Here is a 25,192-nt window from a genome sequence, read left to right as displayed (position 1 = left end):
TAGTATATGCTAAAAAGCCTACTGTGTTAAATCCAGTTACCATCAACCTCCATCACCTTGTACCTGCAGCTAGAACTTTTTCCTGCTTTGTCCTATGACTGTGATTAGAAAAACCATTGGCCATTCACTGTTGTAACCAGAAATGTAGTTACAGCTTTCTGCTCTCTGTCTATGCTGGGCTGAAGAGCTGATCAGTGCTGGGGGCTTGTTATCAGCCGATCACATAGGCCATCAGTAGTATTTCCTACATCATAAAATGTGTACACATAACGTGTGTACTGTACATTATTTTTTCATGTCATACTGATGTGTATGCATTATATCTCTTTGCTTTGCACAGCTGAGAATGGTGGTACTGGCAGTAAGTATTATGGCTTTTTCTTATTTGTGGCTTAGAATTGTCCCTGCTAGAACACATAACCTATACGATGAGCTGTGAGTGGATGGATCCATTGTAAACTTGTGTATAAGCCAGAACTTTCTTATCTACAGAGATCCATGTTATCATTCACAGGTTTATATATAGATGTGAAAGCCAAGTAAGGGCAAATTCACACGAACGGGTGCCCCACGTTTTGTAGCATGGTAGGCACATGTCGGCGCTCGGGAGAGGAGGGGAGGGTGAGCATAGAGAAACATGGCGCACAGCACCGTATTACGGGGAAAGATATCTTTTCCCCAGGTATGGAACGGTACAGTGCTGCACCGTACGGCACCGTGCGCCCATTGCTGGCCTATGGGGGACGTATATACGACGTTTATACGTCCCCCAACGGCATTGTGAATGCAGTCTAATGTGTATAGAGGTGTATAGATTATATAATATATAATGTACAGATGATTATAGCAAGAGAGGGATAGCAGAGGAGACTTTGTACTTATTTTAGTCTTATTTATTAAAATATTTTGCAGTGAAAAAAAAATGAAGTAAATATTTGACTTTTCTCTTTAGCTATATACAAACATTGAAGACCCACAGGTACGTGTTTTACACATCCAAACCCCTCATATTGCCCTCTACATCTCCATTGTCCTACCAAATACTACGCTACATTAGAATAATGAAAAATGTGACTTTTTATACTACTCCAACTTACCTTGGTTTTCTTTTGGTCTGCAACTATATGTTCCCACCCATTGACATGTGTATATTTTTATCCCCCTGTTTGCCATCAGCAACAGTGGAGAACTGTGCTCTCACATCGGACATTCATGGCACAACTAGGCCAAAGAAATACTTGTCCCTTTCCTAATTTGCATAAAAATAAAGATTTTTGTATTTTAGACCATTACAGAATGCTACCAGTTCAAGTTTAAGTACACTCATGCTGGACCTGTTATGGACTTCTCCAGGTAAGTTGTTGTTTAGATCGACATTACACTTCTATATGGTTTCCTAATTACCCAATCTCTCTGGTTACAATAATTAAGTGGACTAAACTACCAGCCCCCTCTGGGAGGATATGATATATGCTTTCTAGAATTCCGTTTTTTATGTGAAATCTCGCCTGTTTACCTATAGAAAATTTCCTTCAAAGTCATTTGCAAATGAGCAGAGAAGAGTTGTGTTTTGCCACAGATGAGTCATGCACGGAGAGTGTCACCTCAGACTCCTAGATTGTGGGTTCTCTGGTCCTTCTATAGTACCTACAAACATGGTTCTGAAATCTCAAGAAGATAATTTCCTCGTCAGGCTCATATTTCTGTGATCTGCAGAACCAGAGATAGGTTGAATGCACACTGACTGCACACCTTGCACAGGACAAGAGTCCTGGAATGATACCGAAATGTAGAAGACCATATAATAGGCTTTATAGTACATAATCTGGCTCCAGGTCCTGGTGCATAACTGCAGCGTGACGGAGATGGGCGGCTGGCTGCGAGGTATAGCTCATGCCCTGTACTTTGCCAGATTTGCAACACGGCCTCTCGTCTGCCTACGGAGGGAGGAGGGATGAAGAGCGCCAACCCCTCCTCCTGGTCCTGTGCTCGCCCCGTATCCAGTCTGGGGGAGCACACGCCCATGTGAATGTGCCTCCTCCGTTGCTCAAGATGTCCTGTGCCGTGGTCCGTCTGATCCGTGTTTGGGGATTTTCCAGCCTGCCAAGGTGGTGGTCACTCCTATCCGTCACCATATCCCAGCACCTAATACAGTACTGAGAGATAGGGACAGATAGGAGTTGCCGGCCACCGCGGCCGTCCAGGAGCTCCCAAGCACAGTTTACGTCCCCGGTAAACAAACAGGGGCACAGATCAGTTGGACCGCAGAGCGGGACATTAGGAGCTTCAGAGGAGGTAAGTACATGTTTATTTTTTTTTTAAAAGCCCACCCCAGCCCGGCTCTTAATTTTTTTCGAACTCTCAGACAACCCTCATAACGTTACAATAACCCTAGCTGCCACATTGACTCTCTGCTATATTTTATGTTTGCAGCAATAAAGGGAATGTAGTTTCTGCTAGCGGCGATTTGAAGAAATCCAGTGTCCTGCTGGTGCGCAAGCTGTACATTTTGATGCAGAATTTGGGTCCTTTGCCAAACGACATCTGTCTGACTATGAAGCTGTTCTATTACGATGAAGGTAAAGTTATCCATCCGTCTGACAGGAAAGTGTGGAGCCGCACAGATTTGGTGCACTCGGTTCTACCACCAGCTAAAGGATATACATTTCTTCTCCTCTACTGTATAACAATCTTTTATCATTCTGTGCAATAGTTATGGATGAAATTGTTGTTGCAATCCTGCATCTATTTTTGGCCATTATGCCACCAACCAGTCACTAACCAAGGTAGCTTAAAGGGGTTGTCCATTTTCAGCAAGTAATCAATATTGTTTGTGTAATGAACAGTTAAAGGGGTATTCCAGGAATCAGCATAATTCATATACAAATGGGCACTCAAAATATAAGCTAATGTGTAATTAGTTGTTATTTAAAATTTTGCTTCTCTTAGTAGAAAATGTTGGTGACATAGACTGTAATGGCGAATTAAAATGCTACTGGCCCTTTAATCAGTCCGTTAATTTCCTCCGCGCGGTCCGTTGCAAGACAGAAGATGGCCGCTGGTCACATGTCCACATCACATGTCCTGCAGCTGCCTGGACAGGGTCATGTGATCACCACTACGTTTGGCTGTAGTCGTTTGGTTGCAGTGCATACAGTATGACCAGTGTTGTGGTGATGGCAGTTACACATCATTACTATGGTAATGAAAGTCTGTTATATCATCACTGTTAGCAGAGCATAAGTGGTAGGAGGAGTTACTGAGAACTAAAGGATCATGGAACTTGTAGTTTCCAGTGGCGGCCATCTTAGTGATAACTCCACCTACTTTAGAGAAGCCATAAACTTTGTAAATCATAAAATCAAATTATTTAAGCTTCGTTTTGTGACTAATGACATTGAGTATTGTTGTATTCATTTAGTTATATCATCAAGGGTTTTTGTGTCAGACGTTCATCTTCCCGGAATACCCCTTTAATACAGTTTTCCCAAATACCTTCTTTATCAATTCCTCATGGTTTTCTAACTCTCTGCTAGCTGTAATTCTACAGGAAACTTCAATGTTTACTTCTTGTTGATAAAAAACTGGTCACACAGGTGAACAGCTTGTTATATCCCTGGTCATGTGATGTCACACAGGTGCACGGCTCGTTATATCCCTGGCCATGTAATGTCACACAGGTGCACGGCTCGTTATATCCCTAGCCATGTGATGTCATACAGGGGCACGGCTCATTATATCCCTGGCCATGTAATGTCACACAGGTGCACGGCTCGTTACATCCCTGGTCATGTAATGTCACACAGGTGCACGGCTAGTTATATCCCTGGTCATGTGATGTCACACAGGTGCACTGCTAGTTATATCCCTGGTCATGTGATATCACACAGCTGCACGGCTAGTTATATCCCTGGTCATGTGATGTCACACAGGTGCACGGCTAGTTATATCCCTGGTCATGTGATGTCACACAGGTGCACGGCTCGTTATATCCCTGGTCATGTAATGTCACACAGGTGCACGGCTAGTTATATCCCTGGTCATGTAATGTCACACAGGTGCACGGCTAGTTATATCCCTGGTCATGTAATGTCACACAGGTGCACGGCTAGTTATATCCCTGGTCATGTGATGTTACACAGGTGCACTGCTAGTTATATCCCTGATCATGTGATGTTACACAGGTGCACGGCTAGTTATATCCCTGGTCATGTGATGTTACACAGGTGCACTGCTAGTTATATCCCTGGTCATGTGATGTTACACAGGTGCACTGCTAGTTATATCCCTGGTCATGTGATGTCACACAGGTGCACGGCTAGTTATATCCCTGGTCATGTGATGTCACACAGGTGCACAGCTCGTTATATCCCTGGTCATGTGATGTCACACAGGTGCACGGCTAGTTATATCCCTGGTCATGTGATGTTACACTCGCACACGGCTAGTTATATCCCTGGTCATGTGATGTCACACAGGTGCACGGCTAGTTATATCCCTGGTCATGTGATGTCACACAGGTGCACGGCTTGATATATCCCTGGTCATGTGATGTTACACTCGCACACGGCTAGTTATATCCCTGGTCATGTGATGTCACACAGGTGCACGGCTAGTTATATCCCTGGTCATGTGATGTCACACAGGTGCACGACTAGTTATATCCCTGGTCATGTGATGTCACACAGGTGCACGGCTAGTTATATCCCTGGTCATGTGATGTCACACAGGTGCACGGCTAGTTATATTCCTGGTCATGTAATGTCACACAGGTGCACGGCTAGTTATATCCCTGGTCATGTGATGTCACACAGGTGCACGGCTCGTTATATCCCTGGTCATGTGATGTCACACAGGTGCACGGCTAGTTATATCCCTGGTCATGTGATGTCACACAGGTGCACAGCTCGTTATATCCCTGGTCATGTGATGTCACACAGGTGCACGGCTAGTTATATCCCTGGTCATGTGATGTTACACTCGCACACGGCTAGTTATATCCCTGGTCATGTGATGTCACACAGGTGCACGGCTAGTTATATCCCTGGTCATGTGATGTCACACAGGTGCACGGCTTGATATATCCCTGGTCATGTGATGTTACACTCGCACACGGCTAGTTATATCCCTGGTCATGTGATGTCACACAGGTGCACGGCTAGTTATATCCCTGGTCATGTGATGTCACACAGGTGCACGACTAGTTATATCCCTGGTCATGTGATGTCACACAGGTGCACGGCTAGTTATATCCCTGGTCATGTGATGTCACACAGGTGCACGGCTAGTTATATCCCTGGTCATGTGATGTTACACTCGCACACGGCTAGTTATATCCCTGGTCATGTGATGTCACACAGGTGCACTGCTAGTTATATCCCTGGTCATGTGATGTCACACAGGTGCACGGCTAGTTATATCCCTGGTCATGTGATGTCACACAGGTGCACGACTAGTTATATCCCTGGTCATGTGATGTCACACAGGTGCACGGCTAGTTATATCCCTGGTCATGTGATGTCACACAGGTGCACGGCTAGTTATATCCCTGGTCATGTGATGTATTCTGTATCTATGTATTTCCAGTCACACCAATAGACTATCAGCCTCCCGGCTTCAAAGAAGGGACCTGTGAAGGAATGATGTTCGAGGGGGATCCCATGTATCTCAATGTGGGCGAGGTGGCTACGCCATTTCACACCATAAAAGTGCGAGTAACTACGGAAAAAGACAGGATGGAACACATGGAAAAGGACATACTGAAGGATGTGGAGAGCAAAGCCCCCGTACAGGCCATCAAGATGGATGTGGATGAGGCTCAGGACACGGGCAGCATGGTAAGTGAGGGGGAAGCAAAAAAACTCAAGATAATACTGTTCTCACAATTTGTCCAATGCACATATAGTTCCATCTGGTAAGAAAAAGAGATTTCACAAGTTAATCACAATTTAAGGAAATGATTAAAGATGTCAGCAACTGGTGTTTACCGATTTAGTAATATTGGCAACTTATTAATATCAGTTCTGTCAGGATCCAAAACTCCAGACTGGTGCATCTTATCTGATGTGATGGCCTATCCTATAGCTAGACCACGTAATGGGTGTAATGTGATATAATAAAGCATGATTGTGCCTATTCTTTACAGCAGCTCTCAAGTTGAAGGTTTATTGCTTCCTATAAGCAGGAGCTAATGGACAGTGGGGATACATAGGATATTAGCTGGCTTTATCTATGTGTTATCTAGTCCACATCTGTGCAGCAGCTGTGTAGTAAGGTAATGCACCCAGCACGGCACATATTCATGCACTAATCTGTGGCTTCGTTTTCCTGTGCTACCTCCCATTATGCACATGTGCTGAACAGTAGGTGAGAGAAAGACCCTGCTGCAGACGTGATGCAGCAAGGGAAAGCTGAAGAGGCAGTCACATGGCAAAATCACCGGACAGCTACCATCTTACATCCCATTGATGCAGCAGACCACAGCCATCCGCTCTTTACATCTCTCATCCTTGATCCCTGTTAGGCCAGTTTTGTGCAGGGCAATGATGACTGCTCACGTTTCTTTAGAGATAACCATGGTTAACAGAAGAGAAAAACTTACGGCCATGACTGTACACATCTATCCCCTTTGAGGACAGTAGGTGGCAGCACATGGCTCTGCAGCAACGCTGGGCAGATGCATTAGCTGACCACATCAACAGAGGGGATGTTGGCACTTATAGAGGCACTAAACAAATTAGTAAAGACCCACTGGCGGGGATATAATAGTGGAGAGGAGGGACATGGCTGATGGAGGACACAGAGATCAAGTCTCTCCGTATACGTCTTAGTTTTAGGCCCCTTCCACACTTGCGTTTTTCATGCGCGTGTTCTGCGCGTGCTTTTGACGTGCAGAACTTGCATTGCAGTCTGGCTTTTTTCAGACTTGCATTTTTTTTCATGCACACATGCACGTTTTTTTTTAACGTGCGTTTAAATCTCGGCATGCTCTACTTTTGCAAGTCACGTGCGTGAAAAACGCACCATACAAGTCTATGGAGAGGCATCAAAAACGCATCGCACTCTGAGACACTTGCAAGTGCAATGCGTTTTTCACGCATCAATTGCCATAGAAAAGATAGAGCTCAGTCCTGAGTCCTTTTCACGCGCATTATCTGCGCATGAAAAACGCATTGAAATTGCATTGAAAATGCGCATGAAAAACTGAGACACTGAACAAACTCTGACTGAAAACTGATTGCACTCTGATGCAAAATGTGCGTTTTTCACTGACCAAACCCTGATCGCACCCTGACCAAACTCTGACGTGATCTGCAACGCAAGTGTGGAAGGGGCCGTAGTTGTGAGATGAGCAAATCAGAGAAAAGAGATGCCATGATTTTTAATGCAGTTTTCATTTACATACACGAAATAAAGAGACCACATCACTAATTGCTGCAAAGGTTTAATATTAAAAGAAGTAAAGTTTCAGTTCTGCTGCTAAACCGAAGCCAAATAAGGAATTGTGCACCTCACAAACCACTATGGGATGTCTCATTTCTGAGAATTATAGACTTCAGTTTTGGATGCAGCGAGAAAATGACACATGTACACAATAAAAGTACAGAGACCAAATGACAAAATTCCTTCACCCACTTAGCAGTAAGCACTTGGTGACATGAGGTCTACAAAGTCCCAGTGTGGGAGAGGTAAGTCTCCTGATGAGGAATACCCGGGCTGCTTCACACGTCCATATTATCTGCATGTGATTAGTAGTGTTTCTCTGAATGTAATCAGGACCGTGTGTAATTTCAGGTTTATTAATCGGCCGCATTCAGCAATTGTATTTTAATTGAGCTCCACGTTTATTGAAAGCTGCATCTCTGAGACTTAAATACTGAAAACCTAGTTATAATCTTCCTGGCGCAGGCCTGAAATTAGATTTCTGGAGCTCATTCTGTCCTACTAAACAAAAAGCCAAATCAATAGCCAGAAATGAAATCTGTAGCAGGAAGAATAAACTGCTTTATTTTCTCTTTACCTCCATGAAGGACGAGACACTTCACGAACAATCACTGGATTTTGAGAAAAACGACATCTCCGATCTGAAGGTCGACGGTGAGAAACGCAGAATAGATGAATGTCATTATAGCGGCCGCTCTGTTATACACACGATTCCAGCTGTATGAGAGGATTACATGACGCTTCCTATTCCTCAGCTGGATAGTGATATCGTACTATAAATTATAGCAATGGCTAATGTGCCAGTGCTGTTCTTTGTATGAGTGGTAATTCGTCCTAAGGGTGTTGTCACACATGGCGTTGTTAGGACATTTTTTTTAAACCACAAGCTTTTTTGTCCGTTTTTAATTACGCAAATTTAGAAAACCGGACAAAAACACATGCGTTTTTAAAAACTGGTGCGTTTTTTACGATCTGAAAACGCACTTACTAAAAACGGTCTAAAAACGCCACGTGTGACATCACCCTTAGGATCAGTTCACATCTCGGTTATTTCATAATTTTTTTGCTTCAGTTATTGTGAACCAACACATAGAACAAGGGCAAATCTTTCCATTTGACCTTATCTCTGGGTAGGCTCCACTCCTGTTTTGGTGTCACAAAACCTGATGTAAAAACTGATTAAAAAACTCGGGCCGTGTTCACACGTAGCGTTTTGATCACTTTTTTTAAAAGGGATTGAATGCTTCACCCATTAACAGACGTTGAGTTAACATTGCGTTTCCTGAGCCTTTAGTAAACGTGCAGGAAACGGCTCAGTTTGTGATCAGGATGGAGCCCTTCTATTGCATTTAAAGGTGTTTTCCCATGAACAAAAGTTCCTTTTTCGTTATCTGTGGGATCTCAGTGTTGAGACCCCAATTGATCAGCCAGCTAGGCCCTATCCCGTGGATAGGGCCTAATTTTTGTTCATGGGAAAACCCCTTTAAATACGCAACTGCGTTCACACATGGTGTTTACAAAGCATTTTGAAACGCAATACAGGCGGTCCCCTACTTAAGGACACGCGACTTACAGACAACCCATAGTTACAGACGGACCCCTCTGCCTGCTGTGACCTCTGGTGAAGTCTCTGGATGTTACTCTGGTCCCAGGCTGCAATGACCACCTGTAAGGTGTCTGTAATGAAGCTTTATAGATAATCCTTGGTCCCATTACAGCAAAAAATGTGTAAACTCCAATTGTCACTGGGGCCAAAAATTTTTTTCTATCTATAAAATACAACAATCGATGAGGAAAAGTCAGCTCACCTGGACACCGTAGTTGGAATTTAGACAACTGCAGCAGCACGGATTTCAGCCTTCGCTCTAAGGCACCATATGGAGATATGAAAAAACACGATCCAGCTTCTATATGCAGTATCATAAAATCTTCAAGGTTTATTTTGTACAGCTTTAAAAATAGGGAAATATCCCACATAGGAAACATGAATAGAAAAACAAAAACGGTCTGCAGGCAAAGCCTACGCGTTTCAATAAAACATCTTAATCATGGCTTAGCGTTTACCTTCGCTACCCTGACTTATATTCCCCTAATGAGCTGGTGTCATGTGATTACCAGTTCCGTTCCGAGACGGGGGAATGAATAAATGGAAATGAAGGCAAGTTTATTTATCCAGGTATATTTACATTTTATACTTATGCCTGTCTATCCACTATTCTTAGACACAGAATAAGAAAATGTGATGGTATTACATTTGAAATGGTTAATAAAAATAGATCACGTCTTGGCGACTGTTCATACCTGTGGGGGTGCGGGTTTGTAGGAGGAAGATCCAGAAGGTCTCCCGCTTACTAGATTTGAATGATTGCACAGAAAGATTAAATAAAGCTGCATCCATCTTTACAATTTCAGGAGACAATAGCGAACGGGAGGAGTCTATGAATTTGAAAATTGGAATGGTTAAAATAGAAACACTTCTTTTAACCCCTTAACGCTCTGCGCCGTAGCTCTACGGCGCAGAGGTATAAGGGATGTATGAAGAGGGCTCACGGGCTGAGTCCTCTTCATACAGAGGTGGGGGTTTTTGCATTTTGCACAAAACCCCCACCGCTAATAACCGCGGTCGGTGCTTGCACCGATCGCGGCTATTAACCCCCTAAACGCCGCCGGCAAAGTCGCCGGCGGCGTTTAAAAGACGGCAGCGCGCGGGCGTCGCCATCTTTTTTTTGATCGCCACGCCCCCGAACGTCATCGGGGGGTGGCGATCGGTTGCCATGGTAGCCCCGTGTCTTCTTTTGACACGAGGCTATCTGGCAGCTGCATATTCGTTACAATGAGCCAGTGGCTCATTGTAATGAATGTGCTGCAAAAATGCCATATATTGCAATACAGAAGTATTGCAGTATATGGTAGCAGCGATCTGACCATCTAGGGTTAGATGAAAAAAAAAAGAAAAAAAAAGTTTAAAAAATAAAAAAAATTAATAAAATATTAAAAGTTCAAATCACCCCCCTTTCCCTAGAACGGATATAAAACATAACAAACAGTAAAAATCACAGACATATTAGGTATCGCCGCGTCCCAAAATGCCCGATCTATCAAAATATAAAAACTGTTACGGCCGGCGGTGACCTCCGAGGCGGGAAATGGCGCCCAAATGTCTGAAATGCGACTTTTACACCTTTTTACATAACATAAAAAATGAAATAAAAAATGATCAAAATGTCGCACAGACCTCAAAACGGTAGCAATGAAAACGTCGCCTCATTTCGCAAAAAATGACCCCTCACACATCTCCGTGCGCCAAAGTATGAAAAAGTTATTAGCGTCAGAAGATGGCAAAAAATTTTTTTTCTTTTTTGTACACATTCGTTTAATTTTTGAAAATGTATTAAAACACAATAAAACCTATGTAAATTTGGTATCACCGCGATCGCACCGAACCAAAGAATAAAGTAGGCGTGTTATTTGAAGCGAAGAGTGAAAGTCGTAAAAACTGAGCCCACAAGAACGTGACGCACGTGCGTTTTTTTTTCAATTTTTCCACATTTGGATTTTTTTTTCAGCTTCGCAGTACATGGCATGTTAAAATAAATAACATTACGGGAAAGTAAAATTTGTTACGCACAAAATAAGCCCTCACACAGGTCTGTACACGGAAAAATGAAAAAGTTATGGATTTTTGAAGTTGGAGAGCGAGAAATGAGGCGAAAAACCCTCCGTCCTTAAGGGGTTAAAAGAGCTTAAGATCTGGTGGGACTCGACTACATTAAAATCGGATATAGACAAAAATATGGTGCCCAGAGGGCTACGTATACAAAAAATTCCCACTACAGTGTATAACCCGGAATTTCTGGTAAATTGGAATAAAATTCTTACAAAATGCTCACTAAAACTAATGGAGCTAATTGTGGAACACGAGGAGGCGGAATTAAACAAGATTCGAAGTGAAATTAAAATCTCACAGGAAGTTATTCCAACTTGTCCTTTACACGAGGAATTTAAAGAACTCGACAATAAGCTACATGCAAACATTGCAAAAATGGAGGAAAGCATCATGGCTATAAAAAAGATATAAATCAAACTTACCGAAAGGCTTACAAGAAGTGTTACAAGAACTCAAGGACAATTCAGACCTAACTATACGGACTCCAGATAACGGGGGCGGGGTTGTTCTGTTAAACACGGGACTGTACAAAAAGTTGAATTTTGAAATATTACAAGATGTGTCAACTTACTCACAACTGTCAGAGAACCCCACAACAGTGTTCAACAATGTTTTAAAAAAACTTGTTGAACAAGGGGTCCAAATGGGGGCTATCTCACAGCGAATTGCTGACTACATTGTGGTCCCCTCGCCCGTTCTCCCAATCTTTCACTCATTGCCCAAGACACATAAAAACCCTTTTCCACCCCCAATGCGACCCATTGTCACAGGTATCGGGTCTCTGAGTGAGAGATTGGGAGAATGGGTGGACAGCTACTTACAGCCCTTAGTGGCAACTTTGCCCAGTCTTATTAAAGACACTAAACATGTTGTGTCCCTTTTGGACAATCAAACTTGGCATGATAATTATGTATGGCTCTCCTGCGATGTGGTAGCATTATACCCCTCTTTAAACCACACAATAGCCTTAAATGTCCTTTCATACTTTCTGGATAAATATAGTACTTATACTCTAGAGATCAAACAATTCCTGGTTATGGCAGTGGAATTTTTACTGAAATATAACTATTTTTCTTTCGACGACAAATTTTTTTTACAAAAATGTGGAGCCTCAATGGGCGGCAAATGCTCGCCTTCCCTAGCAAACATCTATATGGGAAGATGGGAGGAACTTTTCCTTTTTTCAGAATCTAATATTTTTTCCCCCCATATCAGGTGGTATGGTCGTTATATATCGACGACCTGCTCCTGATATGGGGGGGGGCACTACTCAAGAGGCCATGGATTTTGTTGATTATATAAATAGGAATGACATGAATTTAAAATTCACCTTTGTACTGAATTCCAACTACAGGCAGTCCCCGGGTTACATACAAGATAGGGACTGTAGGTTTGTTCTTAAGTTGAATATGTATGTAAGTCGAAACTGTATATTTTATCATTGTAGTTCCCGACAATTTTTTTTTTTTGCCCCAGTGACAATTGGAGTTTCAAATTTTTTTGCTGTAATAGGACCAAGAATTATCAATAAAGCTTCATTGCAGACAATTTTAAGCTGATTATTGCAGTCTGGGACTATTTTAAAGCATCCAGAGAGCTTCACCAGAGGTCACAGTGGGCAGAGGGGTCTGTCTGTAACTATGGGTTGTCTGTAAGTCGGGTGTCCTTAAGTAGGGGACCGCCTGTATATGAATTTTTTAGATATTACTCTAAATAGTGGTAGTACAATAACCATTTCCCCTTATTTTAAACCAACGGCATCCAATTCCACACTTCAGGCAGACTCATGCCATCCAAAACACGTCATTAAAAATATCCCCGTAGGGGAACTAATTAGACTTAAAAGGAACTGTACTAAAAATACTGTCTTTGAACAAGAGAAAAATAAATTATTTGACAAACTATCAAAAAGACAATATCCCCAGTGGATGTTAAGACGTGCTGATAATAGAGTAAAAAACATCCCTAGATCTAATTTATTAAAAATAGAAAAAGAGAAAAAAAGACAGCCGAGCAAACAAAATCCACTAACCTTCTCCACCACGTTCAGTCTCCAATACCAAAATATTATTTCTATTATTAAAAAACACGTCCCAATATTACAGACGGATGACACACTGTACCCTCTTTTAAGCTCAGGAGTACGATTTACAGCTAAAAAAGCTCCTACCTTGGCAATGCAACTTTCTCCGAGCATGTTCTCAAGCACACGACAAAAAGATGAAAACCAACACTGGTTATCAGTGAAGGGTTGCTATAAATGTGGTCGTAATACGTGTATAACATGCTCACACTTAACACCCACCAAAACATTTACGTCAGTAGTAACGGGGGAAGAATATCAAATTAAACGTTATATAAACTGTAACACTTCCTATGTTATTTATCTTATCACCTGCACCTCCTGTAACCTACAGTACGTAGGGTGTACCACGAACACCTTAAAAACCAGAATACGCAGGCACATATCTGACGCTTCTAGTAACACCGCAGTCAATGGGGCAAATTTACTTACCCGGCCCATTCGCGATCCAGCGGCGCGTTCTCTGCTCTGAATTCGGGTCCGGCCGGGATTTAAGAAGGTAGTTCCTCCGCCGTCCACCAGGTGGCGCTGCTGCGCTGAAAATCATCTCCACGCGCCGGAATGCACCACCTCGGACCAGGTGAAGGTAAGTGGTCCCCAAGCGACACTTTTTCGGTTTTTAAATGCGGCGGTTTTTCCGAATACGTCGGGTTTTCGTTCGGCCACGCCCCCCGATTTCCGTCGCGCGCATGCCGGCGCCGATGCGCCACAATCCGATCGCGTGCGACACAATCCCGGGGCAATTCAGGTACAATCGGCGCAAATCGGAAATATTCGGGTAACACGTCGGGAAAACGCGATTCGGGCCCTTAGTAAATGACCCCCAATGTGTCTGCGACACACATGCAGGGAATTGCGAGACCTGTAAAGTAGTAGCTATTGAAAAAGTCAGTAAACCTAAAAGGGGAGGTGACCACAGAAGATGTCTCCTTAAGCGGGAGACCTTCTGGATCTTCCTCCTACAAACCCGCACCCCCACAGGTATGAACAGTCGCCAAGACGTGATCTATTTTTATTAACCATTTCAAATGTAATACCATCACATTTTCTTATTCTGTGTCTAAGAATAGTGGATAGACAGGCATAAGTATAAAATGTAAATATACCTGGATAAATAAACTTGCCTTCATTTCCATTTATTCATTCCCCCGTCTCGGAACGGAACTGGTAATCACATGACACCAGCTCATTAGGGGAATATAAGTCAGGGTAGCGAAGGTAAACGCTAAGCCATGATTAAGATGTTTTATTGAAACGCGTAGGCTTTGCCTGCAGACCGTTTTTGTTTTTCTATTCATGTTTCCTATGTGGGATATTTCCCTATTTTTAAAGCTGTACAAAATAAACCTTGAAGATTTTATGATACTGCATATAGAAGCTGGATCGTGTTTTTTCATATCTACAATTATAAAATATACAGTTTCGACTTACATACAAATTCAACTTAAGAACAAACCTCCGGACCCTATCCTGTATATAACCCGGGGACTGCCTGTACAACAGATGAAGAGAAGAGATTTCCCTAATTACAATGTATTAACATTTGCATTTTGTTAAAGCATTGTTAACTGGTTAACTTCTAATGTTGTAAACACAAATGTTAACATAATGTAATAAAGCAAATCTCCTCAGGTGTTTTATTAAATTTCAAAATGCAATCTAAACACCATGGGGCACATTTACTTACCCGGTCCAGTCGCGATCCAGCGGCGCGTTCTCTGCTCTGCATTCGGGTCCGGCCGGGATTTATGAATGTAGTTCTTCCGCCGTCCACCAGGTGGCGCTGCTGCGCTGAAAGTCATCTCATCGCGCCGGAATTCACCACCTCGGACCAAGTGAAGGTAAGCGGTCCCCAAGCGACACTTTTTCGGTTTTTAAATGCGGCGGTTTTTCCGAATACGTCGGGTTTTCGTTCGGCCACGCCCCCCGATTTCCGTCGCGTGCATGCCGGCGCCGATGCGCCAAATTCCGATCGCGTGCGCCACAATCCCGGGGCAATTCAGGTACGATCGGCGCAAATCGGAAATATTCGCGTAACACGTCGGGAAAACGCGAATCGGGCCTTTAGTAAATGACCCCCCATGTGTGAACGCAGCCTGAGGTGTAAATTGGCCCTAAATCTAGTATAGATTTACCAACTGTCTAATAGATAATATACCTTAGACTCACACGAAAACAGTGGGAGGGTTATCAAAAGTGAGAGCAAAACTGTTCTAGGTGCTCATGTCAACCAATCAGACCTCAGCTTACATTTTTGTAAACTGCTGTGGGAAGCTGAGCTCTGATTGGTTGTCATGAGCAACTAGAACAGTTTTCTCTGAGACACTTTTGATGAATCTCCAGAAGAAAATTCAATGGGCCAGCTGAACTGTAAATACTGTAGCTTTATTGAAGATTCATTAAAATTTTATAGCAGCATCCATAAAAATGAACTAATATACTGTCCTTAGTCATGGCTCTTACACTTTTACAGGAGTTAAAGGGGTTGGCCACTTTTTCATGTAAGTTGCCTATGTGCCTTTACTGCCTAAATAATAATCCCTGAGTGTTCATCAAGTGATTCAGCATTACTGATACTGACTGTTGTGCTGTGTGCAGACTCTCAGTGATTCTTTATTTAGATCTGAGTTCTGCTGAGTAGGAGGAGCTGCAGCAGGAGATTATGACTTATCCTGAGGAGGGACTATGAGAGGGAGATGACCTAGCGGAGTTACAGTGGGAGATGACCTAGAGGAGTGATAGAGAGGACGTTGTGTATATATGCAGAGGGCAGCATGGTGAGAATAGGGAAAAGCTGAAGCTATAAAAGGAGGCAAAGACACACGCAAACCCCTTTAATGCAACCTCTGTTATACAGTATACTAGATGCTATCAGAAGAATATCAATCTGTCAGGTTTTTGTCACATTTATGTTGCAACGGCACTGAGTCTTCAGCAATGATCTCAGAATTACTGTGAAACATACAGATTTCCCACAATCTTACCGAAGTCATAGTAGAAGCGCAAAAAATACACTGAATGAAAACCACAGAACAGAGCAACAGAATCCAATCTGTCTTTACATCTGCAAAGAGTTTGTATGTTCTCTCCGTGTTTGTGTGGGTTTCCTCCGGGTCCTCCGGTTTCCTCCCACACTTCAAAACATACTGGTAGGTTTATTAGACTGTGAGCCCCATTGGGGACAGGGACCGATTTTGAAACTAAGTGCAGCGCTGCGTAATCTGTGTGTGCTATATAAATACAGGAATTATTATTATTTACATTTCTGATGTTTTGATTTTCTTTCAGAGCTCAACATTACTTGTAAGGAAGACGAAAGCTTGATGTCAGAGAGTGAAGCGAGTCACAAGTCACAGGTAGATAAAAAATCCTTGTGCTGATCTTCTCTGAGGAAACTGTCTCTTTCTCCAAATATTGCATCTGCATTACATTGTATGAACAAGAATATACAGGCGGTCCCCTACTTAAGGACACCCGACTTACAGACAAGCCATAGTTAGGGTGATGTCACACATGGCATTTTTAGACCGTTTTTGGCCGTGTTTAGTTTCAGATTGTAAAAAACGCATGCGTTTTTGTCAGTCTTTAATTGCGCAAATTCGGAAAACCGTACAGAAACAGATGCGTTTTCAAAAAATGCATGCGTTTTTAAAAATAGATGCGTTTTTTTGGATCTTAATACGCACTAACTAAAAACGACCCAAAAACGGCCTAAAAACGCCATGTGTGACATCACCCTTACAGACAGACCCCTCTGACCTCTGGTGAAGTCTCTGGATGTTACTATAGTCCCAGACTGCAATGATCAGCTGTAAGGTGTCTGTAATGAGGCTTTAGTGATAATCCTTGGTCCCATTACAGCAAAAAATGTTTAAACTCCAATTGTCACTGGGGCCAAAAAATTTTTTGTCTGGATCTAAAATTATAAAATATACAGTTTCGACTTACATACAAATTCAACTTAAGAACAAACCTCCAGAACCTATCTTGTACGTAACCCATTGACTGCCTGTAATAATATTCCTACTATACCACAAAATATCATTGTGTGACAAAATACCAGTCCACGTACCTGAGTAATAGGCAGCTGAGCATAATAAATTTTGTGCAATTTTATTTTCTGTGCACACAAATGATTTCTCTGATGCTTAAAAATGCATCCTCTATCCCCAAAACTTCATTTTGTATAAAAAAAATTCATCCCAAAAAGAGGTGAGCAAAACGTTCAAGTTTGGGTTCAGCTGCCGGATCCAGCTAGCCATGGCTATGATTGGACGGCGAGATATCAGGTCCACTCATCTCTAACAGAAAACCAAAAAATTGGGAGAGCTAGCAAATATAGAAAACAAATATGCTTTATTCAAAAATACCACATACAGTAATATGTCAACCACTTTCAGAAGGGATTCCTGAAAGTCGGGAATATAAGGGGAACAAAGAAAATGTCCCAGATAGAAGTGGGACTAACACAGAGAACCTAAGGCCCCCTAACCCTTCAATACCTCAAATCGTGCGCCAAAAAGTACAGATCGCAAATATATTAAGTCCAAAAATAGGACTACACTTTGGAAGGCAGTGGACCTATATATTGTAATGACAAAACATTTAACCGGAGGTACCATCCGGTGTTAATACATCAAGTCAAAAAACAGGCCACACTTACCTAAAGACATTGTAAAAACGGCACAGAGGCAGGCAAAGGGGGGGGCCAACAGGAACACCCTGACGCGCGTTTCGCACTGATGCTTCGTCAGGAGGTATTGTCTAAATGTTGTGCTTACCTTAAATAGGCTCAAAAAGGCGTGTCTGTTTAGAGACGCGCCCATCACGTGACACGCCGGCTTCATGAGGTCGCGCACCGGAAATACGTCACCATGACGCGCACGGGCCGATCACATGATCGGAACCGGCGTTGCCACAGAGACGCTTCCCTGGAAGGTGCACTCCCACATGAAGACGGCACGGCGCACGCGCCTAGGCGAGTCAACAGGACGCCGGGAAGGTAAGTCTAAACAATTGGGATATAAACATGATAAATACTTCAATGAGTGATCTAACACATAAAAAATCGGGTCTGGGCATGGGACAAATGAGAGAGATGCAAAAAAACATATGGCCTGGCACTCATCTCTAATCCCAAGGGGTTTTCAAACAACACATTCAGGCCCTATCAACAGGGTAGGGCCTAATTTGCTGATTGGTGGGGGTCTAAGTGATGGGGTACCCAATCATCGCACCCCACATCAGTTGATTTTAGAAGGAAGGAGGCCATGGATAACAAATATAAGAAGATTACCAGTGTCACAGTGCCTGGATCTAGGAGTAATGTCCATCAAGATGGATTTTGATTGTAGATTTTACAAGTCTTTACTATTGTTTTGGGTCTTTTGTAGACCAGTGTGTCAGTACATGGCATTTCCAGCCCTGTAATGCATGGAAGGAAGACCAGGAGCGGGCGGATCCTTCCAGACAAGGTTTGTGCGGTCAGTATAAGCTGTAACAATGAAGAAAAGCTCAGCGCCTTCCTACTGCCACAATCAATGAGCGAGCGAACGTGAATTGTTCTACCAGGACATGACTATTGATAACTCAATAAAGCAAAATGTATGAGCAATATTCTGCCGGCAGAGCCATGGATACAAAGAAATTGCCCTATTAAGATTATACAATCTCTGAATTATAACTATCGAGGAAAAGATTGGAAGTGAAAGGGGTTTGGCCCACAATTAAATGTTATCTATTATCCACATAAGGCCTAGCATGGCACCGCCTGCTCCTCCATTCATTCTCTATGGCACTGCCAGACCTAGGGGGGGCGCTGTATATGGCAGTCACATAGAAAGTGTATGAAGCAGCAGTCTGCATGCTGACACCATCTAGCGATCATCGTCTCATCTCAGCAATACCATACAAAGCAATTGGGTATTTGTAGTCATAATTATTTAAGAGATAGCTTATGCTTTATTTTGTTAAAGCAATAGAACAATAAAATCAACCATTGCTATTTTATACAGAGTATAAATAGCAATTATATGGATGATTGGATATTTTTATGTGCCCAAAGATAAGATGTTGTCCTTACATATAGTTTCCACCAGGTGGCAGCATTGCACCCCTCTTCATACTGGTTATAGTATCTGGCAGTGGCAGCATAAGTGAATGGGAACTTCACTTCATCAGAACAATGGGCTACATCTATTATTCTGTCTGCACCAGTGTTCTGTCTGGCTTGCACATGTATTTATAAAGTGTCTGCACCAATGTCCTGTCTGGCTTGCACATGTATGTATAAAGTGTCTGCGCCAGTTTTCTCTAGCGTGTATTTAAAAAAAGTGCTCATGAAAAGTAGTTCATTCCGGCACCGATAAATCTTTAAAAACTTCAATCCTTTATTTTCTCCAAAATGAGAAGAATATACAATAAAACTGAGTATCCAAATGGCATCACCAAGTGTATTTCTCATGGGGCTACTGGCCTACGCGTTTCGGGTGCTGTGTACACCCTTAGTCATGGCAAACAGTTTTCCTTACTATTGATAAATCTGGACCACTGTATCCACACTCATGGCACAAATCTCAGGCCCAGGGGGTGGAGATGAGTCAATGAGACATCCAGGATCCATGTTCTCTCTAGTGGCCGGAAGCTGTAACTGCAGCCACTGCTCCCATGTTTTGACTGCTTCCAGCTTTGTGCTGTCTCTTTTTGTAAACCCCAATCTGATTTCTTTTAGGAGCCCACAATAATCTCTGACAAAAAAGCGACTTCTAAGGGAGACAAGAAAAGACTGCAGTCTGACAAAGAGGTAGAAACAAGTCCCAATGATAGTAGTGAGAGCACATGGTATACAATGCACCTAAAACAGGGGATATGATGAGACCTGGTTACAAAGGGGAGAAGTATTTAGTCAGTCACCAATTCTGCAGAGATGAGAGAGGCCTGACATTTACATCACTGGTAGAATTTCAACTATGAGAGATAAAAAGAGAAAACAAATCCAGAACATCACAATGTCTGATTTTTAAGGAATTTATTTGAAAATTATGGTGGAAAATAAGTATTTGGTCACCTAGAAAAAAAAGCAAGATTTCTGTCTGTCACAGCCCTGTAACTTCTTCTGTAAGAGGCTCCTCTATCCTCCACAATATTATTTTCCCCACTGTTATGTCATAGCTGACGCCATGATGATATAAATAAGAATGGCGCTGAGGGGGGAGTTCAACATCATGTCCATAGGAGAGGGGGAGACGCTACTCACAGAGCTGTGATATGGCCGATGCCATGGCTGGTCACTGCTATAGGTGGGTGGGAAGATCTCCTTCTCCCATTCTTGGCCTTACATGACCACAACATTCATGTCACCTGTTCTTAGAGGTGACACCCACCATTCAGACCCTCATAGCATATCCTGTGTATAGTAACAAGATGCACCAGACAAAGCAGCCGTGTGTGTTACACAAATAGTAACCAGCATCTTATAAATATAATCCTTTGTGGTAAGATCAAGGCAATGAGATTCCTATAAATACCAAGACCCCTTGTCCCCTGACATCGTGGACATGTCCCACTTACACATGCAAATTATATTCACAGTCAACTTAAAGGGTTTGTCCTACAATGGACATAAATGTCTGGGCCTGGGCAGCCTAACCTTCCTTAGATCATACACATGTGCAGTAAGGCAGAATAACACAATGAAGGGACCCCCCACAGTCAGACTTGATGACCTATCCTGGTGGCATTAGCGGACAATCTCTTGCAATGGATATTGTTTCTCAGGTAAAGGAAATCTACCATGAAAATCCATCCTGATAAACCAGGGACATTACTCATAGATCCAGGCACCGGGACTGTGGGAATCTTCTTATTTCTGTTATCCTCCTATCTTCTAAAATCACTTATGTTAATTACCTGGTGGGTGTTACCTGAGCCCCTCCATGCTGTAGCTACACAGGCTGTTACCCTGCTTTCTACTTCTGCCTGATGTGATCTGACTGCAGCACAGGAAGTTTCAACACACAGTGGGAGGGGGAGTGGTCCTACACAGTGTAACAGCCTGTGAATCTACAGAACAGAAGGGCTCTAAAAACTGCCCCAGTAGCCTTTCAGGCTCATCAGCATAAATTTAAAAGTAGATTTTAGATGGCAGGAGGCTATGGATAACAGATAAAAGAAGATACACCACAGTCCTGGTGCCTGGATCTATGAGTAATGTCCCTGGTTTATCAGGACGGATTTGATCTTGATGGTAGATTTTCTTTCTAGAATTCCCTCTTTTATGTGAAATCTCACCTTTCAGGCTTATGGCTTTATGAGCTACAGATCCAGAGAAACAGGCAGCTCACGACATAAGTTGGAAATGTAAGATAAAGAACCAATTCTCGTCTATTGTTTAATTGCCTGTACATCCAATTGTGCACATCACACAACCACAAGCTTGATGGAATCTGAAAGATGAAATTATTATCTTTAATATGACACCAGCAGCAGTTTAGTTGCTATAGAACAGAAGATAGGGGCATCTGAAGTGACACGATCCCCGCAGCCACTAAACTGGACTCATGTGATGTGAAAATGGCATGAGAAGAGTCATATTTGTCTGTTTTTGGGGGACATTTTTTATATAGGTAAATGGGAGAAATTTTGCATAAAAGAGGGAATTTAGAAAGGACATTTCATCCCCTTCCTGAGGGGGGGTAGTAGTTTAGTTGGGTAAAACCTGGTGTCACGTGTTCCATCCGTTATTAGTATAATGGAAATTCCCTGCTGTCTCTATCTGTAATCTTACTCTACTGAATTGATTTACATTCCTTACATTGTGTGTTTACATTCATCCATACATGAGCGCAGCTTATCTCCCCTGATACCGCACACACCATGGGCTCCGAGGTCTAATATTTACCGGGGTGTGGAGAATGTAATACAGCGACTACAAACTATGTCCATGTTCCTCTTACAGAACCAGGCGCTGGACCTTACCTGCAGCCAAGAAGAACCTACTGCCCCGAAGAGAAAGAGGTTCAGCGAGCCTAAAGATCGCATATAAGGCAGGATGCAAGCCAGTTCTCCCCACCAGCGGTTCATTCATAAAGGTTCATGACTATTTTCACTTGTTGGTTGATATAATTGTTCAGTAAATTAAAACGAAGTTAGATTTTTGTGTCGCTGTCTTGTGCAATGACCTGTATCGGCCGGACTATGACAACGTACATGTATGCTGCAAGGCACCCAGGATATACGTGTTGATAAGCCTCATATCATAGTCATAGCTGGCAGGCAGGAGAGGATGGGGCAGGTGGAGGCTCCTCTCTCCATGTCCATACATCAATGTTCTGTCCCTAGCTAGAAGTTCTGAGGGGATTTGTTTGCATGGGACTGATAAAGATCAATGCACACAGTTGTATCTGCGCATTGCTTGTATAAGAGGGACTTGGGAGTGACCAGATGATTCACATTTCCTGCCGTCCTGTATATGTTACAGCCAGTAGGAGCAGTTTAGACCATGTTTTGCTCAATCTGTTTAGGGTGCGTTCACACGTCCAGTTTTTCAGATGTTTTAGGTCCAAACCAGGAGCGGAGTGACAAAAGAGGAGGAGCGGCTTCACTTGATGAAATACTGAATCCCCAGCCATTATGATCCACACCTGCTTTTGGCTTCAAAAACTGCATCTAAAAAAGCAAAACAACACCCATAGGCTGCATTCACACGTGCCAGTAACGCGTGCGTTTTAAACACCTTTGCGCACCAGGAGACTACATCGTCCTCATGCTGCGAGGGGTGTATGGAGGGAGCTCACGAGCTGAGCTCTCTCCATACACAGCCGGTTTTGGCTGTATAATACAGCTGACGCCCATCTGTTACTGCCGGGGTCGGTGCTGGCACCGATCGCGGAAGTTAACCTGTTAAGTGCCGCAGTCGAACCCGACCGCGCCACCTAACTTACCTTTACATGCAATCGGTTTCCATGGCAGCTTACAGTCTCATTGATCATGTGCAATGATCTCTAATAGCCAGCAGATGGCAAGCTATTAGAAATCATCAGAAAAATACAGTTAAATAAAAAAAAAAATCATCAGTAATATTGCTATATACAGTAATAGAGTAGTATTGCAATACATAGTATTAGCAATCGGACCCTGCAGGGTTAAAGTACCCTGGTCTGTCTAAAATAATGGTAAAATAAAAAAAAATAAAAAAAAAAAGTAAAAATTTAAATCACCCCCTTTCCCTAGATCACATATAAAAGCAAGTACCGTATATACTCGTGTATAAGCCGAGTTTTTCAGCACAAAAAATGTGCTGAAAAACGTCCCCTCGGCTTATACACGAGTCAGTTAGTAAAAATTACTTTAAAAAAAAATAAACTTATATACTCACCCTCCGGTGGCCCCGATGTGCAGCGCTGCTCCCCCGTTGTCCGCGCGGCTCGTCTTCAGGCATCTGCGCCCGTCTTCTGTCCTAGCATGACGTCAGCAGTGGCGCGTCATACTAGGCGCCGTCCCGGGAGAGAGCAATGGCGGCACCCAGCAGAAGAAGGAAGACGGGCGCAGAAGCCTGAAGACAAGCGGCGCGGACATCAGGGGAGCAGCGCTGCACATCGGGGCCACCGGAGGGTGAGTATATAAGTTTATTTATTTTTTTTATGCTGGGGTGGCTGTATACTACACGGGGCAGTCTGGGCTGGGCTGTATACTACACGGGGCAACCTGGGGTGCTGTATACTACTGGGGGCAGGCTGTATACTACTGGGGGCAGGCTGTATACTACTGGGGGCAAGCTGTATACTACTGGGGGCAGTGCTGTTTACTACTGGGGGCAGTGCTGTATACTACTGGGGGCAGTGCTGTATACTACTGGGGGCAATGCTGTATACTACTGGGGGCAGGCTGAGGTGGGCTGTATACTACACGGGGCAGGCTGGGCTGGGCTGTATACTACACGGGGCAGAATGGGGTGCTGTATACTACTGGGGGCAGGCTGTATACTACTGGGGGCAGGCTGAGGTGGCTGTATACTACTGGGGACTGGCTGTATACTACCGGGGGCAGGCTGTATACTACCGGGGGGATGCTGTATACTACGTGGGGCTAGCTGTATACTACATGGGACTAGCTGTATACTACATGGGGCTAGCTGTATACTACTGGGGGCAAGCTGGGCTGGCTTTATTCTACTGGGGGCAGGCTGTATACTACTGGGGGCAAGCTGGCTATATACTGGGGGGGGGGGCTGTGACCAATGCATTTCCCACCCTCGGCTTATACTCGAGTCAATGGGTTTTCTCAGTTTTTGGTGGTAAAATTAGGGGCTTATAATCAGGTCGGCTTATACTCAAGTATATACGGTAAACTGTAAGAATCATAAACATGTTTGGAATCATTGCGTCCAAAAATTCCCGATCTATCAAAATATAATAACGATTTTTCCTGGCGTTTAACCCTGTAATTGAAAATAGCGTCCAAAATAGAAAGTGCTTTTGTACTTTTTTGCCATTTTTTAAAAATTCTAAACTTCTATAAAAAGTGATCAAAAGGCCATACAGTCCTCAAAATGATAGCATTTAAAACGTCATGAAAAGTCATAAATAATTACACCACCCACAGCTTCGTACACTGACACATGGCAAAATGAAGAATTTTTTTTTTGTACGGGAGGTTTTAATTTTTGTAAGTGTGAAAACATTATAAAACCTATACACATTTGACCCAAAGAATAAAGTAGACATGTAATTTGGGGCGCACAGTGAAAGCCGTAAAATACAAGCCCACCAGAAAACGGAGCAAATGCATTTTTCATTATTTTCACTGCATTCAGAATTTTTTTCCCGCTTCCCAGTACACGGCATGGAATAATAAATACCATCTCTCTGAAGTGTAATTTGTTACGCAGAAAACAAGCTGCCACACAGCTCTGTACATGGAAAAATAAAAAAGTTATAGATTTTTGAAGGTGGGAAGTGAAAAATGAAAATGCAAAACTGAAAAAGGGCCTAGGCGTTAAG

At 43.0% G+C, this 25,192-nt stretch overlaps 1 protein-coding gene across 6 annotated transcripts in view; it reads left to right on the top strand.

Moving 5' to 3' along the window:
- Window positions 1–22,348, top strand: part of HORMAD1 (HORMA domain containing 1) — a 37,436-nt gene extending 15,088 nt beyond the window's left edge. For 2 of the 6 annotated variants that reach the window (XM_072115114.1, XM_072115115.1), the window contains exons 6-15: window positions 341–361; window positions 953–979; window positions 1,286–1,353; window positions 2,434–2,579; window positions 5,587–5,837; window positions 8,031–8,097; window positions 16,482–16,549; window positions 18,587–18,676; window positions 19,924–19,995; window positions 22,150–22,348. In XM_072115114.1, coding sequence (XP_071971215.1) covers window positions 341–361; window positions 953–979; window positions 1,286–1,353; window positions 2,434–2,579; window positions 5,587–5,837; window positions 8,031–8,097; window positions 16,482–16,549; window positions 18,587–18,676; window positions 19,924–19,995; window positions 22,150–22,236 — 897 coding nt within the window. In that variant the 3' untranslated portion in view covers window positions 22,237–22,348. The remainder of the gene's footprint in view (window positions 1–340; window positions 362–952; window positions 980–1,285; window positions 1,354–2,433; window positions 2,580–5,586; window positions 5,838–8,030; window positions 8,098–16,481; window positions 16,550–18,586; window positions 18,677–19,923; window positions 19,996–22,149) is intronic. The other 4 variants (XM_072115116.1, XM_072115118.1, XM_072115117.1 and 1 more) reach the window with 4 other exon arrangements.
- Window positions 22,349–25,192: the final 2,844 nt, after the last annotated feature.

This window comes from Engystomops pustulosus, chromosome 7 (assembly GCF_040894005.1).
Source record: "Engystomops pustulosus chromosome 7, aEngPut4.maternal, whole genome shotgun sequence".
In the NCBI taxonomy this organism is placed as follows: domain Eukaryota; kingdom Metazoa; phylum Chordata; class Amphibia; order Anura; family Leptodactylidae; genus Engystomops; species Engystomops pustulosus.
This window is presented reverse-complemented; position numbering and strand designations above follow the sequence as displayed.